The sequence below is a fragment of the Diadema antillarum genome, unplaced genomic scaffold (genome assembly GCF_040938485.1).
Source record: "Diadema antillarum isolate AM-2024a unplaced genomic scaffold, OU_Dant_1.0 seq00000207_RagTag, whole genome shotgun sequence".
Taxonomy (NCBI): Eukaryota; Metazoa; Echinodermata; class Echinoidea; order Diadematoida; family Diadematidae; genus Diadema; species Diadema antillarum.
In genome coordinates, this window is record NW_027271266.1 from 379,383 (window position 1) to 395,058 (window position 15,676).

General features: G+C 37.1%; 1 protein-coding gene across 1 annotated transcript; it reads left to right on the plus strand.

The window, feature by feature from the left end:
* The first annotated feature begins 4,284 nt into the window (after positions 1-4,284).
* LOC139728955 (gamma-glutamylcyclotransferase-like) lies at positions 4,285-9,155 on the plus strand. Its single transcript, XM_071639883.1, has 3 exons — positions 4,285-4,406; positions 5,752-5,888; positions 8,875-9,155. Exons 1-3 carry the CDS (start codon positions 4,290-4,292, stop codon positions 9,125-9,127), a joined length of 507 nt encoding a protein of 168 aa, XP_071495984.1. The 5' UTR covers positions 4,285-4,289; the 3' UTR covers positions 9,128-9,155.
* Positions 9,156-15,676: the final 6,521 nt, after the last annotated feature.

The window sequence follows — 15,676 nt, forward strand, 5'->3', positions numbered from 1 at the left end:
ATAATTGTTAAAAATTCGTAAAGCTTATTTTTTTGAAAGTTTCAGTTTTAGTTTCAGCCTCAGTTTGATTTTATTACCATGTTATTGTTAACAGAAATACATACAAATACACAATATAAATGACAAAATCGTGGACTTCTAATCTAATATGGACATACGGGTACACAAAGGGAATGACATCCCTATTATACGTGGTGACCAAAATCACAATATTATTTCAAGGTATACAAGTTGCGGAGACCGTCATCAATAAACAATGTGCTTGACAGAGATGACGGTCTCAGATAGCATGATACCAGTACATAAGAAAGATTGAAATTCTGATTGGAACTGAAGGAGGAACAAAAAAAAAGTCACTTCAGCCTGTAATTTCTTATGTACAGTGGCCGGATGGAATGCAAAGGACGAAACTAAATACGAAGGACAGAGAAGGGGATGCCTGAAGTAGAGAGAAGGGAGAAAATAGATTAGTGTTTGAAGGATTGGAACTCAGATCTTCTAATCATTATTCAAGAAAAAAATAATTACCCACAAGCAATTTCATATATTGAGCATTCGAGCTTAAATAGTGAAATGAGCAACAACAGTGAAGATATAACTGAAATGTACATTAGAAGTTAACAAGTGGGATTATTACCACTGATTCCTCGAAAAACATTTTTTTTTTTTTTTTTTTTTAACGGATGATTTAAAACTGCGAAGAGAAACACTGTGTCTTAGATCCTCAGACATTGAGTTTCAAACACCAGGTCCATAATGTCTTATGGATTTTCGGCTATAATATAAGTTTGGGATTTAATCAGCTGCATAACGGGTAGGATATTAGTGAATGCTGCATGGAGTTTGAGATAAATATATATCTTTAAACATTGCACTAAGGTTTGGAATTTTAGTGCGTCCGGGCCACGGGGTCAAAGCGAATGTCGAGTCCTGCCTGTAATAGCATGTAAAGTCAGAAAATGATGGGATCTTTTGGTTTCATATATGTTTTCTTTAAAATCGAACTGCATTCAAAGGTGAGGTGATGATAATTATATAGGCACTGATAAGTCTTCCTTTAATCTAAGATTTTGTAATGAATTCAAAACAATATAAAAACTGTACAGATATTCTTATTTGTGTTGTTATTATTGTAACGGTAATGATGGAACGGATAAGTATCATAGTTAATATAAATATTTTAATGACAAAAACAGGATTCATATTGATACGCACCGACATTCGCTTTGACCCCGTGGCCCGGACAACCAAGTGCAAAATCACAGTGTGAGAGATTATTATACGATGACTATCACCTCACCTTATTCTATATACTTCTATGGCTACTTATTGTAAGTGGTAGGTGAAAATAATTAATATGCAGAATTTTGATATTCCATAATATTCTTATCTTAACGGTCCTTTATATGATCAACTGAATTTACTCTGTTCATCTGCATGAATTGTATCTACTTTGCAAGATGTAATAGGCCTTAAACTTTACATGTAGTTGCTGGACTTGACCCTCGTCTCATTCAGCACTTTCCACCTCCCAGGTTTCGGTGTTGTTCGGTGCGTATCAATCTTAATGAAACAAAACAATTACAACGCGACCAATTTAATTAGGCCTAAAAAATTATCAACAAAACACCTCTCCGACCTTGTTTTGCTTATTACTTGTTTGTTGGTTTGTTTGTATGCTTTTATAACTTTTCTTTTTTTTCCAAGATTGAAGAGCCTGTTGTAAGCTAAAAGCTTCCCTCTGTGTGTGTGTGTATGTGTATGTGTGTGTGTGTGTGTGTGTGTGTGTATGTGTATGTGTGTGTGTGTGTGTGTGTGTGTGTGTGTGTGTGTGTGTGTTTTCCCCCAAAAGGTCGTACATACATCATGCACATAAATGCAACAATTAGCGTTACAAAGTTATTAGGTTATTAACGTTAAATGGTGCATGTGTGTCTCTTGCAGGTAACAGTCATGGGAATTGAAAAAAAAAATCATGCAATCTCATCACATTTATGCCAATAGGTGCATAATTATAGTCTTTAAGATACGAGACTCTTCCATATAACTATGATTCTTCGATGCTGCACATGCAGTCACTGACTGTTATTAGCTATAGCACATAAACACAAATCCTATACAGTTTACAAAAAAAAAAATAATGGTGTGACACAAGTGGCCTTCATATATAGCAGGACATATTAAACAGGAAATCATACCCCAAATCAAATAAACTCTATACAAAAAGAAAGAGGGAAAAATCCCTACAGAAGGTTAAAAAATGAATAAAATCGGATAAGGGAATATCCAGTGACATTTTGAAATTTCACATTTCTTCGGAAAACGTTTCGTGATCAGTCCTTATGAATATTCAAAAGAGTGATTTAATGATGTCATGCCCTCATAAGTTTTTATATGAATATGTTATGATAAACTGAAATTCGGGAAAATTGTTACTTTTAGGTTTTACAGGTAAAAACATATTCCCACACCAAAATGTAATTATCAGAGTTAACATATGTCCTTTTTTATTTTGAGGCAAGCTTTATATTTGTACAACTGAAATATGGGATTTTCTTCATTCATGTTTATGAAATAAATAAGATGTTGCGAGAGCATCCAGACGTCACCAACTTTTGTATGATTTGAATATTCATAACGACTTGTCAAGAAGTGTTTTCCAAGAAAAAAAATCGAAATGTCATAACTAGTATTTCTTAGCCGATTTTGATCATTTTTGCACTGATCTGCACTGGATTTTTTCCTCTTTCTAATGAAATTGATAAAATTTTTTGAGTGGATTTCTTAAAAGGATGGTACAGTAGGGTTATTGGTTGAGGCAGGGAGGTGTGAGAGAGACAGCCTTTAACTTTTTTCAAGAAGTTTAGAAACCACTTTATGTAATGTTAAAGAGCATACAATTCTAAAAGGAATTCAGAGTTCATTTGATGAAAATCGGTTTTATATGGCTAAGTAGTATCCAAAAACGAAGTAAAACAAAACGATCCTAATAAAAAAAAAGGTGGTTTCCACCACCTTTTATTAGGATTGCTTTGCTTTTGATGTCTGAGTCATTTTAAAACCAATTTTCAAACGCTGAATTCCTCTTAGAATTAGCTCTCTCATGTCATAAGATGTTTCTCATTATATAAAAAAAAAAGAATCATCATCATAAAATAAAAAAGATCGTTCAAAACCTGTAGCAGTGTCTCAACCGAGCTCTGTATACCATACCTTTAAAGAGTCTGATCAAAAACGTGAGTTGCACTCAATTCACAGCTTTATATCGGGGGGCATCATATTGCTCGTTTATACTTCCAAATAACTGGGATGCCAGTAATTTTGTTAGTGTGTTCACCAGTCATTTTTTTTTTTCGTTTACAGGACTGATGGCGCTACCTGTTAATAATAATAATAATTATAATAATAATAATAATAATAATAATAATAATAATAATAATAATAATAATAATAATAATAATAACAATAATAATAATAAAATGATGTTTACTGGTGCTTTTCTCAATCTGTCAACCTCTGTCATGATAGGCATTCCTAAATTGACCGCTTTTTGTCGATACTTGGGGATTAAGGGGTGTGAACAGTTCTGGTCGCGAGGTGATGATTTAGCTTTTAACGGTTTGCGAGATATTCAAAAAACACTCTTTGAAATATCAGAGAGCATGCAATTCTAAGGGGTATCAAAGTTTATTTGATGAAAATCGGTTTTGAAATGGCCGAGTTTATATCCAATAACAAGGTGAAGCAAAGAGATCCTTATAAAAGGCGTGGCATGTCGCCTTTTATTATTATCACTACAACTGTATTTGGATATCTCAGCCATTTGAAAACCAATTCTCACCAAATCCTTTTTAAAATTACTTGCTCTTTCATATTTCACAAAAGGTTTCTCATTATCTCACTTAGGAATGTTAAAAACATGAACTCCCACCTCAACCAGTACTGTACGTACAGTCCCTATTAATACACAATCATCAAAGCCGTAAACTTGATCCTCGCAGGGAGATGATCAATGCACTCATCTTCCGAGCATGAGCACGGGTTCGTTCTGCAACCAATCGAAACAGGTGCACTTTCATACAGTTCACTGCTCCCGCGTCACTGCGCACCTGCACAGCTAGGCACCGAGCCGAGCCGAGCCCGGGGGACACCGGGCTGGTACATGGTGCTTGCGCCTACTCTTTAGACCACAGTAGCTACATGCAGTACCGTAGCTAGCTTGCTTGTGACCCTCTGTTCACATCTCATAATAGCTCTGATTCTTTGCTCAGTTCGGCTGTTGGTTTGATATGGAGGCCAGTGCAGACGATACGTTTCTGTATTTTGGATTTGGAAGCAACCTTTTGCGCGAGAGGATTCAGCTGAAAAATCCCACAGCGGTTTTCGTTGATGTTGCGTGTTTGACGGTAAGGAAACCGATCGACCCCCATATATATGTATGCATCCTGCGCCTGCATGACACCCCACTACCTAGTACCTTTTTCCAGGTGACCGGGGTGGCAGGCTTGGGTCTCGAGACCACCAGTCCAGCCAAGCTGGGCTGTACGTGTTCGTGTGTGTGGTGTGTGGTGACAATGTGATACTTAGTAGCTGCTAGCTGCCACCTGGTACATAACACGCTTTGACAGATTCTTCTGGCAATGAATGGCCGATGCCAATGCCAATGCCAATGCCATGGGGTTGGGTTATTTTGTTTGGTTATGATGTCGTGGAAGGGTTTAATTAATCCCCAGGGCCAAATATAATTAAGAAAGTCAATCACAGAAGGAAATATGATCTAAAGCAGGACTAAGCAGACAGTAAGAGAGCTCCAGAGGCAGAGTATTAAAAGACAAGTTCACCTTCATCTACATAACTTAGGATTGAGAGAATGTAGCAATATCAGTAAAACACATCATTGAAAGTTTGAGGAAAATCGGACAATCTGTTCAAAAGTTATGAATTTTTGAAGTTTTTGTGCAGTAACCGCTGGATGAGAAGACTATTGCAGTGTGTGAATAACTTAGATGTCACATGCGTACAACAATATAAGGAACATATAAAGAGAGTTTCACAAAATTTCATCTTTTGAAAAAAGTACACATTCCCCCGACTCGTTACCGACAAATGTTATGGGTAATATTATTCCCCCTGCCTTTAGAAAGAGGCAAGTCAAGTGCTCTTTTATTATGCGAAAAAAGTGAAAATATGTTGAATTTTCTTAACATTTTCCTTATACTGTTGTATGCATTATGACTCACAAGCTGTAGTAGTCTCCTCATCCAGCGGTTCCAACACAAAAATTTAAAAAATTCATAACTTTTGCATCGATTGTCCAATTTTCCTCAAACTTTCACTGATGTGTTCTACTATATTTTCTTTGTTTTTAACGAAAATTAAAGGGGGGCGTGCGCCGGTTGCGCCCCCCCCCCCCCCCCCCTCCATGTATGATGTATGATGTATGTGGATTTCATCTGACCAAGAAAGTGCTTATGGGTTCTCAGTTCTATCTTGAAATAGTCTTTTGCACAGATAAAAGGGGATGGTTACCTATAAGCGAAATTCTTCCGAGAGATTACAATCAAGACTGAAGGAGTATCCTTCAGTCTGTCAGGTACCAGAAGATACAAAAAGATAAGAAGCCATGCCATCAGATACCGTTGTATTAAAATGCTATCTTTGTACATGCAATGTTCTCATGCAAGTATTTGCATTCTCTTCTCTCTCGTCATTGTTTTTTTTTTCTCTCCCCCCCCCCCCCCCCTTATGAAGAACTACAAGCTTTGCTTTGGTGGGACCATCGGCAGCAGATGGCACGGAGGTGCAGCTAGTATCATGGAGAGTGAGGGGGATACCGTGTGGGGCGTTGTGTGGCGCTTGAAGCAGTCCGACCTGCCTAGTCTTGACGAGTGAGAACAGATGCCTTTTCTGACACTATTAAACACAGGAGATCAGATTGGGGCTGAATTTTTAACAGTTTTCATTAATTGCCATATTTTGCTTTGTTAAGCACCCTACCACGATGTTAGGGATCTAGGGCCTAGTTGCATAAAAGTTAATGTGGAACATACATGTAAGTCAGAAAATCAAACGTAAGTTTCTGAATACTTGATTGATGTCAATTGACTGATACTTGAAATATGTTTGATTATCTGACTTGATTGCATCCTTTAATGCAACAGATCAACTTGAAATCATAGTAGGCCTATGCCACATAATGTACCTGTTCAGTTTTATTTGATATTTTCAGAATCTCCCTTGTATTGTTATCAAATTTACAGGCTCTGGGCCAAATGCATAAAACAAGCAATTGCTTGTAAGCAATTGCTTCAAGCAAAAGCACAAGCTCGTCTAGCAGAAGATCTAGCTCAAGCAATTGCTTAAATCCATATGCATAAACTTTTGCTTGTGCTTATACTATTGCTTGACCCGCACAAGCAATTGCTTGCGTTTTCAACAAAAGGGTCGTCACGCCTGTGCGAACACAAGAACAAAGGAGTGTGGCAGCATGTATTTGAAAGGGCATGTGTGTGCAGAAACATTTCCTGACATAGCAGAAGAGCTATGAAATGACACTCATAAATGCACACACGGAAGCACACACACAAGTATACACACACGTCTTACTGGCTGATTCCCATCACTGCTTACAGCAGCCCGGATCTTCCAGATCGCACGTGGAGTGGGTCTCTTTGCTCTCCACCGAAGTCAGACATCCAACCTTTTTTTCATCACATTTTACATGCTAACCACTAAAAATTCCCGTTGTTGAAATGAAAAAGTTTTTTACTCTACTTATGAGTAATTTCTTGTAGATTTATACCACTCCTTCACAAGTGTGGTTTTTTTTTTTCATGAATATGAAAATGATACTTAAAAGGGAACGTCCCAGCTAAGCAAAAGCTCAAGCTCATTTTATAGAGCTTGAAAATCGTAAGCAATTGCTAGCAAGAACTAGCAAAAGGTATGTTTTATGCATACGTTTTTAAGCAAATGCCTGGTCTCTAAGCAATTGCTTGCGGACAGCAAGCAACTGCTTGTACTTGCCAGCGAAAGCTTCTGCTCGCAAGCAATTGCTCGTTTTTATGCATACGGATTCGAGTAAAAGGCTAGCACAAGCAATTGCTAGCGTTTATGCATTCGGCCCAATTCCTTTGTCACATACATGTATTTCAATTTGCATAGGAGTGATAGCTGCAAGACGTAGTCTCAAAATTTTTATTTTCATTAGGAAGTTAGAATATTACTGAAAGCAAAACACAGCACATCATAATTCTAAGTTGATGATAACTTTTTAAGAGCAACTTAAATTCTTTGTGACCCACCCCCCCCCCCCCCCCCCCCCCCCCCCCCCCCCCCCCCCCCCGTGATGGATAGTAATGGGGATAGAGTTCTTTGTTTCAGTTAGCCACAACATGGAAAAAAAAAATTGTTAGAGCGTAGACTTCTGCATTCCGTAAGTGAAAGTGGAAATTTTTGTGGTGTTGAAATTTTGGGGCATTTCATGCAACCAGAAACTAACACAAAAGTAAAAATCACACAAATGTTTTTGCTTGCCATATGTTCCAGTAGTTGGTGTTCTTGATTCCCCAGAATTGAAAACACGTGAAACTCTTCTTACGTGTACGTGGCTCAGCGCGAAAAATTAGTCGTGCAAAAATATCCACTTTTGTAGATGAAATTATGAATCCACTGTCTTTCATTCAGTTACAACCTTGTACAGTCCATGTGCAGTTTTATCAGAAATTGTCTAAACACAGTGCCTATATATATGGTGAGGTGTATAATTCACAGAGGTGGAATATGATATGAATTGATGAGCGAAACCTATTAAAAACACAACCAAATCTGAAAGCATAAACTTGATGTTTACGTATTAATTTCACCTTCAAATTGAATTTGACACATTAATCTGAGCACTTTCAAATAGAAGATTTAAAATGCAAGTTCATGGCATGAATACATTCAACTCACACTTTATGCTTTCTTTGGTCATTATGAAATTAAGGATTGCTGTCAAAATAATTAATCCCTATAGCAATAACAGGAACACTTTTTTCTTGTCTTTTGTACTTTTTTGCTTCCAGATACATTTATGAATTCATAGTTATGGTTAAAAGAATTCAGAATGAATATTTCTGTATGATTTTGAAATTGAATATTGCAGACATTCACAGCTTGATTAAAACTTCTGCAAACATTTCACTTGCACAAAACACTTCACATCTTTGCATAAAATGGAGTCAATTATTTGAAAGTCTAAGATAAGGTTCTAAGCAAGAAAATTGTCCACAGATTAACCTTTTTGTACATTATTCAATTAACTGTTGCAATGCATAACTGTGAAATTCAAGCATTAAACTCTATTTATCCCTAATTGCTGATATCAGTGGTGGCTGGTTTTGTGTGTAATGGACAAATTTTACTGTTCAAAGGCAAATATTACTTTTCTTTAATTCCACTGATTCTCATGCTCTTTTTGTGTACCTATTGTGAGGTCTTTTTGTACTGCTTGAAAACAGTTCCTGTGAAAAATGTTGAAGGTTATAATGCCAGAAATAAAAATGTCAAAAGCCTAATTGTCAGGAGTGATAATGTCAACTTCAAAAGGTCAAAATGAATATGCCAGTGATGGAATTGTTGAATAATGCCCCAAGTTATAGAAAACAAAGAATATCGGTCTAAATATTGCATTCAAATGTCTCTATCAATGTACAAATATTCAGTTATAATATTTTCATTTTTGCTGTTGTTATGATTAACAGTGACATACAACTGTGCCAATAATGCTGCACTGCATGAATGATTATACTCTGCACTGCAAGCTCATGCGAAATTGATTGCTTTACTGAATCTTGATGGCTTCACCGACTCTTTTTCTCTGCTCATTTCCAGGCAGGAGGGGAGAGGCGAGGTGTACGATAGACTCCAGGTCACTGTACAGTCACAAGAGGGAGTGAAGTACACCTGTTTGACCTACCAAATGATTCATTACGTCGAAGAGAAGCCATCACCCCAGTACCTCTTGGTAATACGGAAAGGGGCGGAGCAAAACAAGCTGCCTGAGGATTACCGCAAGCGACTAGATTCCATTCCAGATAACGGCTACGATGGGGATGTGGAGATCCTGCGTGCCCTTGATATATGAGAAATTTTCATGCCATGTCAACTTATCAAACTTCAGGGGATGCTTAGATGAGGTAAATGGGATCTATCCACTGGTAGCAGCTGTAAATGAACTCTTCAGCTCTGGGTAACTGTGTAAAAAATTGAAAAGTTGTGACAATGCAGCCCGGATCAAGGTTCTTTTCATTTGGGACTTAAATACAGTTTGTATTGTGATATGTGTGCCAGCAGATATGTGTTTAGGGTAGAAATTGGTTGTTGAACTTTTGTCTTTTCATCTGCAACAGTTTTCTGGGATATGGTGCTTATCAGTTCTCAAAACATACCATTCTTATCTAGTTACTATCAAATAATCAGTGATGGCTACCACTACCAGTCTATAGCAGTCACCAGCTTCTACATACAACCACTAAAACTGCCTCTATGGGGATGTATGACAGACCCTTGTGGCCTCCTGTCATACAGGTGGCATGTAGCATCTTATAATTGATTGATCCAAATCAGTGTTGAACAGTTAGTTCTTCATTATGACATTGGTGTTCTGATTTGGAGTTACTGAACAAATGTAGAGTGAGAAGACGTAATTGATGTCCTCAAGAAAGTATTGATGGTAAGGGCATCATATCTTCAGTAGTTCTCATGTCCACAAAGACGTAGTTCTATGATTAACACAGTGCTGTATGTAGAATGAGAATATTAACAGGCCAATATGAGGTCTTCACTTATACTTTCATTTTCTGGAACCTTTTCTCAAGTTAGCATTACTTCAGTTACTGTTGATAACCTCAAGCTCTGTCAACCAAGAAGTGAAATGGAAAAGATGGGGAAAGACACAGCCCATCCCTCGTGACGGTCAACCAGGAGTTTGCATTTGTACACACTGCCCTTGCTGTTACCCTGTTGTTAATACCCACAAAGTATCACTGTGGAACAAGGACAACTCGTACAGACATGTGATTTGGTGCTGTTTGGGCTCTTGTCCTCGATGTGTCTTGTGACTTGAAATGTGTCTTAATCCCATATTAGGGAATGAAAATCATGAATGTTATTATAGATTTGATGCAATAGAAGAGGATGAGAAATTTGTTGATAGTGAATGGGTATGTCATTAGCTTGGAGACCAGGTGACAACCTAGTGGTGACTCAGTTTCCTTGGAGTTAAGGGAGAAGCAAACATGTTCAATTTTTTCGGAAACATTTTCCAGTCTTAAACTGGTCTTTGGAGACGTCTCCGCAATGTTTCCTTAGTTGCGGGCAAGTCGCAGGGACTAAGTTTATTGGCGACGTGTCCAAGACATCTCCACGACCCTACGGAGAGCCATGGCGACCTGCCAGTGATGATGTGGAGACATTATGGAGATGTCTCAGAGAAGTCCCCAAAGTTCCCGCAACTTCTGGGTGAATAAGTTGTCGCCTTATGTAGACGTCTCGGACATGGCCTCAGAGTCGCCTTCTTGCTGAGAGCACAAGCTATATTTTGGTCTTTCGAGTCTGGCAGGTTGTATTTAGTTTGAAAGATTTCCATCATGGTATTTCACTACCCTTCACGCTTGGACAATTTTCCACGTCTGTGCCGTCCATATACAGTACTGGTTTGTCAAAGCCTTCCTGAAATGTCAGGGGTACCAATGCTGCACAAAAAGTACTGAATATGGCATAATACCATCCATTATAATTGAATGATAGAGTGTCTAATTAGCAATGAATGAACTTAGAATTCATTTGAGTGTAGACTGTGAAAATCTGTCATGACTAATATTGAATTATTATGTACTCTTCTCTCCTATGGGTCATATGTTTTACAAAAGTCATACAGATCTTTCAAAATGTAATTGTCATAGGTTTGGAGTCATCACAAGTTTTTGAGACATATAATTTCTGTGTTTTGGCTTGTTTAGATTAATGTTTCATTTGCCAGATAGTACTGCTTATGGGGCAGGTGATTGATATGTTACATATTACAGTATTGTACTGCATTAGTTTTCTAGAGAGGTATAGAATGGGGAAGAAATGGGAACATTTTTAAAGTACCTCAGTTCTTTATTGGGCAATAGGGGTGGGCATGCAATGAAAGGCTGCCCACACTTACAGGGCACTCGTTGATAAATTGAACCCCATGAAGAAACTTTAAGCTTGTCAGAAAAAAATGTGTTGCGTACATGTGTGTTATTGAAGGGAACACATACACTAATATTAAGTAGGGTGTGGCTTGAGAAATGGCGATTGATATAGTGGTCATTGCCAATGATTAACATAAATTTGTTGCCCAAAACTGCCTAGGTTTCAGTGTCAGTAAAGTTATTGTTTTTGGTATGAAGGCCATGGTTAGTCTTGCTTATAAGTGAAAAGCTTTGAAGAGACTTTGGAGACTCAAATGAATTCATATAGATACAGCTGTATGTTAGAAGTTGTATGTAAACATATAGATTTTTTTCCAAATCGTCAAAGTTCAGACAAATTAAAAGAGATAGGAAAGAAAGGCAGAAAAGTATGTAGTGGATAACATGTGAAAGTCTTCTGAACGATTACAATGTATTGATGTTTGGCCAGTGTAGATTTACCTTTGGTTTGCCTTTGATTTGTTCATTTCTTTATCAGACAGAATATGTTGTACCTTCTCAGATATCGTATAAAATGATATTTCTCTTTGCATCATAATGAAATACACGGTAGGAGCAGAAATTTTGCAATGCTTGTCCATATTATTGTTGTTTTTCCAAATGTTGTACCGGTACCTGATGATTTTTGCCGAGTCCAGTACTTAAAGGCTGTAGTGTATTACTTCGTATGTTGCAAATTGTGATATGATACTATGTTGCTGTATATACATGTAGTGGGATGAGTGTACTCCTGGGCTCTACTGGGTTGCAGTGATTTAAACTTGTAGGAAATTCTATAAGATCTCATGTAAAGATGAATTCATATTTACGTAAGCCTACTGTCATTTTTGCATATGCCAGTACTTCATACATATTGTTGGTTTCACCTGCTTTCAGAATGCAAAAATTTCTCGTTTATTTGTTTAATTTATACATTTCTAATCGTAAGTAGAGTTATGAACTGTTCAGACCCTGAAATTACTCTTATTGTCAGTTGAGAATTGCAAACATTCCAGTCAGCCAGTTTATTGCGAATCCAGCGGCCTGTCAATCAAACAAGCAGCTCCAGGTAAACATGAATGCAAGATTGCATTTGGCGCATGAACACTCCATTAATACATTGTATGTCTGCTGTGAAGAGTACACTGTTGGTAGACGTGAATGGAGGTCAAGGTAAGCTCCGCCTCCTTCATGTGTATTGCAAGGTTTTGACAATATCCAGGAAAAGAAGTAAGGTGCAACACGTGTATCATCTAAATAACGCCCCTCTTGAATCTGTTGAATCCGTGAAGTACTTGGGTGTAACCATCACTTCTGATTTGAAGTGGACCCAACACATCAATAATACTGTCAATAAAGCCAATAACGTGCTTGCATTTCTAAAACGCAATCTTCGCATAAAATCTGATGTTAAAGCCACAGCTTACAAAACGTTGGTTCGACCAATTGTTGAGTATGCTTCCACAGTTTGGGACCCATCTACTAAGAACCTAATCCACCAAGTGGAAATGGTCCAGAGAAGAGCTGCGCGATTCACTTTAAATCGCTACCATAACACCTCGAGTGTCACCAAAATGCTACAAGAACTTGATTGGACCACTCTGGAACAGTGCAGAGAAAATGACAGGCTAATTATGATGTACAAAATACACAATAATCTTACTCCTCTTTCAGCACAGGATTATATTATCAAACAGGCTACTCAGTTAACGAGAGCCTCGCAACCACACTCCTATCAGGTACCATATTCGAGAACTGAATCGCATCGCCATTCGTTCTTCCCAAGAACTGTAAGGAACTGGAATTCCTTGTCGTCAGACATTGTTTCAGTGCCATCTGTGGAATCATTTCGAAACCGTCTAACGGTTGATCACAGTGGCTAGTTGTTTTCGTCAAATTTTCTATGTGCTTGTAAATATCTGTAAATAAATTGTATTATAATGTAAATAGCACCAGTCTGCAAGAATCTTCAGTCTATTGAAGGAGGCAGACTTAATCAGAAGAAGAAGAAGAAGAAGAAGATCGAATCCTTAAAAGCTTTATGATATGCTACTTCCAAAGGTGAGCAAAACCTGACAGAGAAATGCTCTTGACTACATTTGGCCAAATATGATTCAAGTTTGCTTTCAGACGTACAAATATGAATGTGAATAAATGGCTCAATAAGCCATTTTGTGCACATTTCAGAAGTCACAGTGAGTTGGTTAGACACTTTGCTTATTTTTCAAAGTGATGTAATGCATAAGCTTGCCTAATGTAACAATTACACAATAGAATTCATGTTGAAACTAAAAATGAACTTGTGTAGACTGGGTGACCCGGAAGACTCCTGGGGGAAGCATCCATTTCACTACTTTGTATTGCATACATTAATATTCTTTTTTAATTATTCTTCTTTCCAAGAAGTAGGCTTTAATAAACATTTTGTTGCTGTCAGGTGGATGTGCTAGCAAGCAGTATTTATCTTCATGAACAATGATTACATCAGAAATGCTTATCTCAGCGAATTCAAAGACCAATGTCTCTGTGAAAGGGCTTTTGGACACAAGATATTTTTACAGTCGCTCAGGTGCTGACCTGTTTAGGTGTACCTTGGGTTTATCTAAAAAGCTGTATTTTAGCCTCAAAGGCCGTAATGTGAACATGTATTTGTGTTGTTAGTCCTTTCTATTGTGGAACAATAATGTTCCTTATATGATGATAAGTCACAAGACTGAAATATAAACATGTATAATTGCTACTGATGGCTTGCTAAAGTGCACTTGGGGCATATGGTTTGCAGATGAATCACAGAATATTTCGTGAATTGATTCATTTTGACTGCATTCCACTATCAGTTAGTGATGCTCGTAATATCAATTTACGGGATGGTGAGGGATAGATAATGGGAGATATGGTGAATCATATGATCATCACCCTGTAAAAGTAGGGCTTACTGATGTCATACATTTCAGCATATAAATTTTCAAATGATTTTATTTTGTCAAAGGAATGATACATCTGCACTGCAGATTTATTGTGTATTTATCATAGCATTTAGAGATGTAGAATGATCACAAAATAGTTTTCATGAAAAACTCTTTGTACGTAATATACACTGTAGTATGAACAGTAGGCTCTACATTTCTTTAAAACATAGTATTTAGAAAAAAAAAAAACTTAGTTACCATAGATTGTTTAAAATTGTGCGTTGTGTATTATAAGCCCAGATTATTGGAATAGTACACTGCATTGCTACTATGAGAACACAAATTCTATCCTGTCTTGCTGCAGAAATTAGTGGCAGTCTGTTTTTGATTGTTTGTTTTTTATAAGCATTCATGGCTGCCACCGGTACTCTCCTGTTGGCATGTCCTTACAAAACAAGGTAACAAAACTGAGTTTTTGTCAGCTCAGACATGGCACATCCAAAATTGTTCAGAAACAAGAAAGTACATATATGAAACAAAATTTGATATACTGTGTGTTCATGTTGAATTTTGCGGAGTAAAGAGTAACTACAAATACAGGAATGGTAGTGAATTTGCTCATTGTACACAGAAAAAAAAGTCACCATCGTTGTTTGATGTTTTTCTTTCTGATTTATTTTCTGTGTTATTTCTGGGTTCATGATACTGAAGTACATATATGTATGTATTGTTAATGCTCTGTTTCCTGTGCATTACAGGAGACTTATTGCAGAGAGATTTTAATGGGGTACTGGTAGTTTGGAATCTGAAATAGCAAAAGATATATATGTTATGATTATAATTATGTAGTTATATGTGTGTGATCTCGGGGTATACCAAGAATGAATAAAAAAGTATATATTGACATATAAGTAGTGTGCACTGTGTTTCTAGTGTTTCTTTCTTATAGCAAAAATTATGATACTTTGTATTTTGTGTGGGATGAAGATGTTTAAAGAATGTATGGATGCATAAAGTGTTTATGCATTCATATCCCTTCAGATTATTAAAGAGAGACTGTGTATTGGAGTGAAAGGAGAGAGAGGGAGGGGGGAAGGGAGAGAGATGGAAAGAGATCAAAAATTACTGAGTTTGTGTATAAAAATGAGCAATGTTAAAGATGCTTCAACCTAAGAGAATTTGGAAATGTGATCAATGGGCCAATGCCCATATGGTAAATGTACACTGAGTTAATTGTCGATCACACTTGCATGTGGACTGTGGAGATTGACTGCTGAGTTTCTCCCAGAAGGTGTTGATGAGAGTCACGGAAGCTTAAATTGCATTTCATTTGAGTGAGTTTGTGGTGGGTGATAAAAACCAAATAACTATAATGCAATTGAAGAGTTTGTTTGCAAAAACCGATAAGTCCTTTCTGAAGATTTTGAAGTACGATCTCTGTTATAAAGTACAAAATAATATCTTTTAAATGATGTGTATTGGTCACTACATTATAAAGGTACATTTTTGAAGTTATGGTCAAAAGAAGCAAAAATTTTCTTATCATTCTCTTTACTTTTCTTG

Bases quoted from the DNA above. Each gene is read 5' to 3' on its own strand.
- LOC139728955 (XM_071639883.1), top strand. From the start codon at position 4,290: ATGGAGGCCAGTGCAGACGATACGTTTCTGTATTTTGGATTTGGAAGC. The intron at 4,407-5,751 runs GTAAGGAAACCG...CCCCTTATGAAG, and splicing joins TTGATGTTGCGTGTTTGACG to AACTACAAGCTTTGCTTTGG. The intron at 5,889-8,874 runs GTGAGAACAGAT...GCTCATTTCCAG, and splicing joins GACCTGCCTAGTCTTGACGA to GCAGGAGGGGAGAGGCGAGG.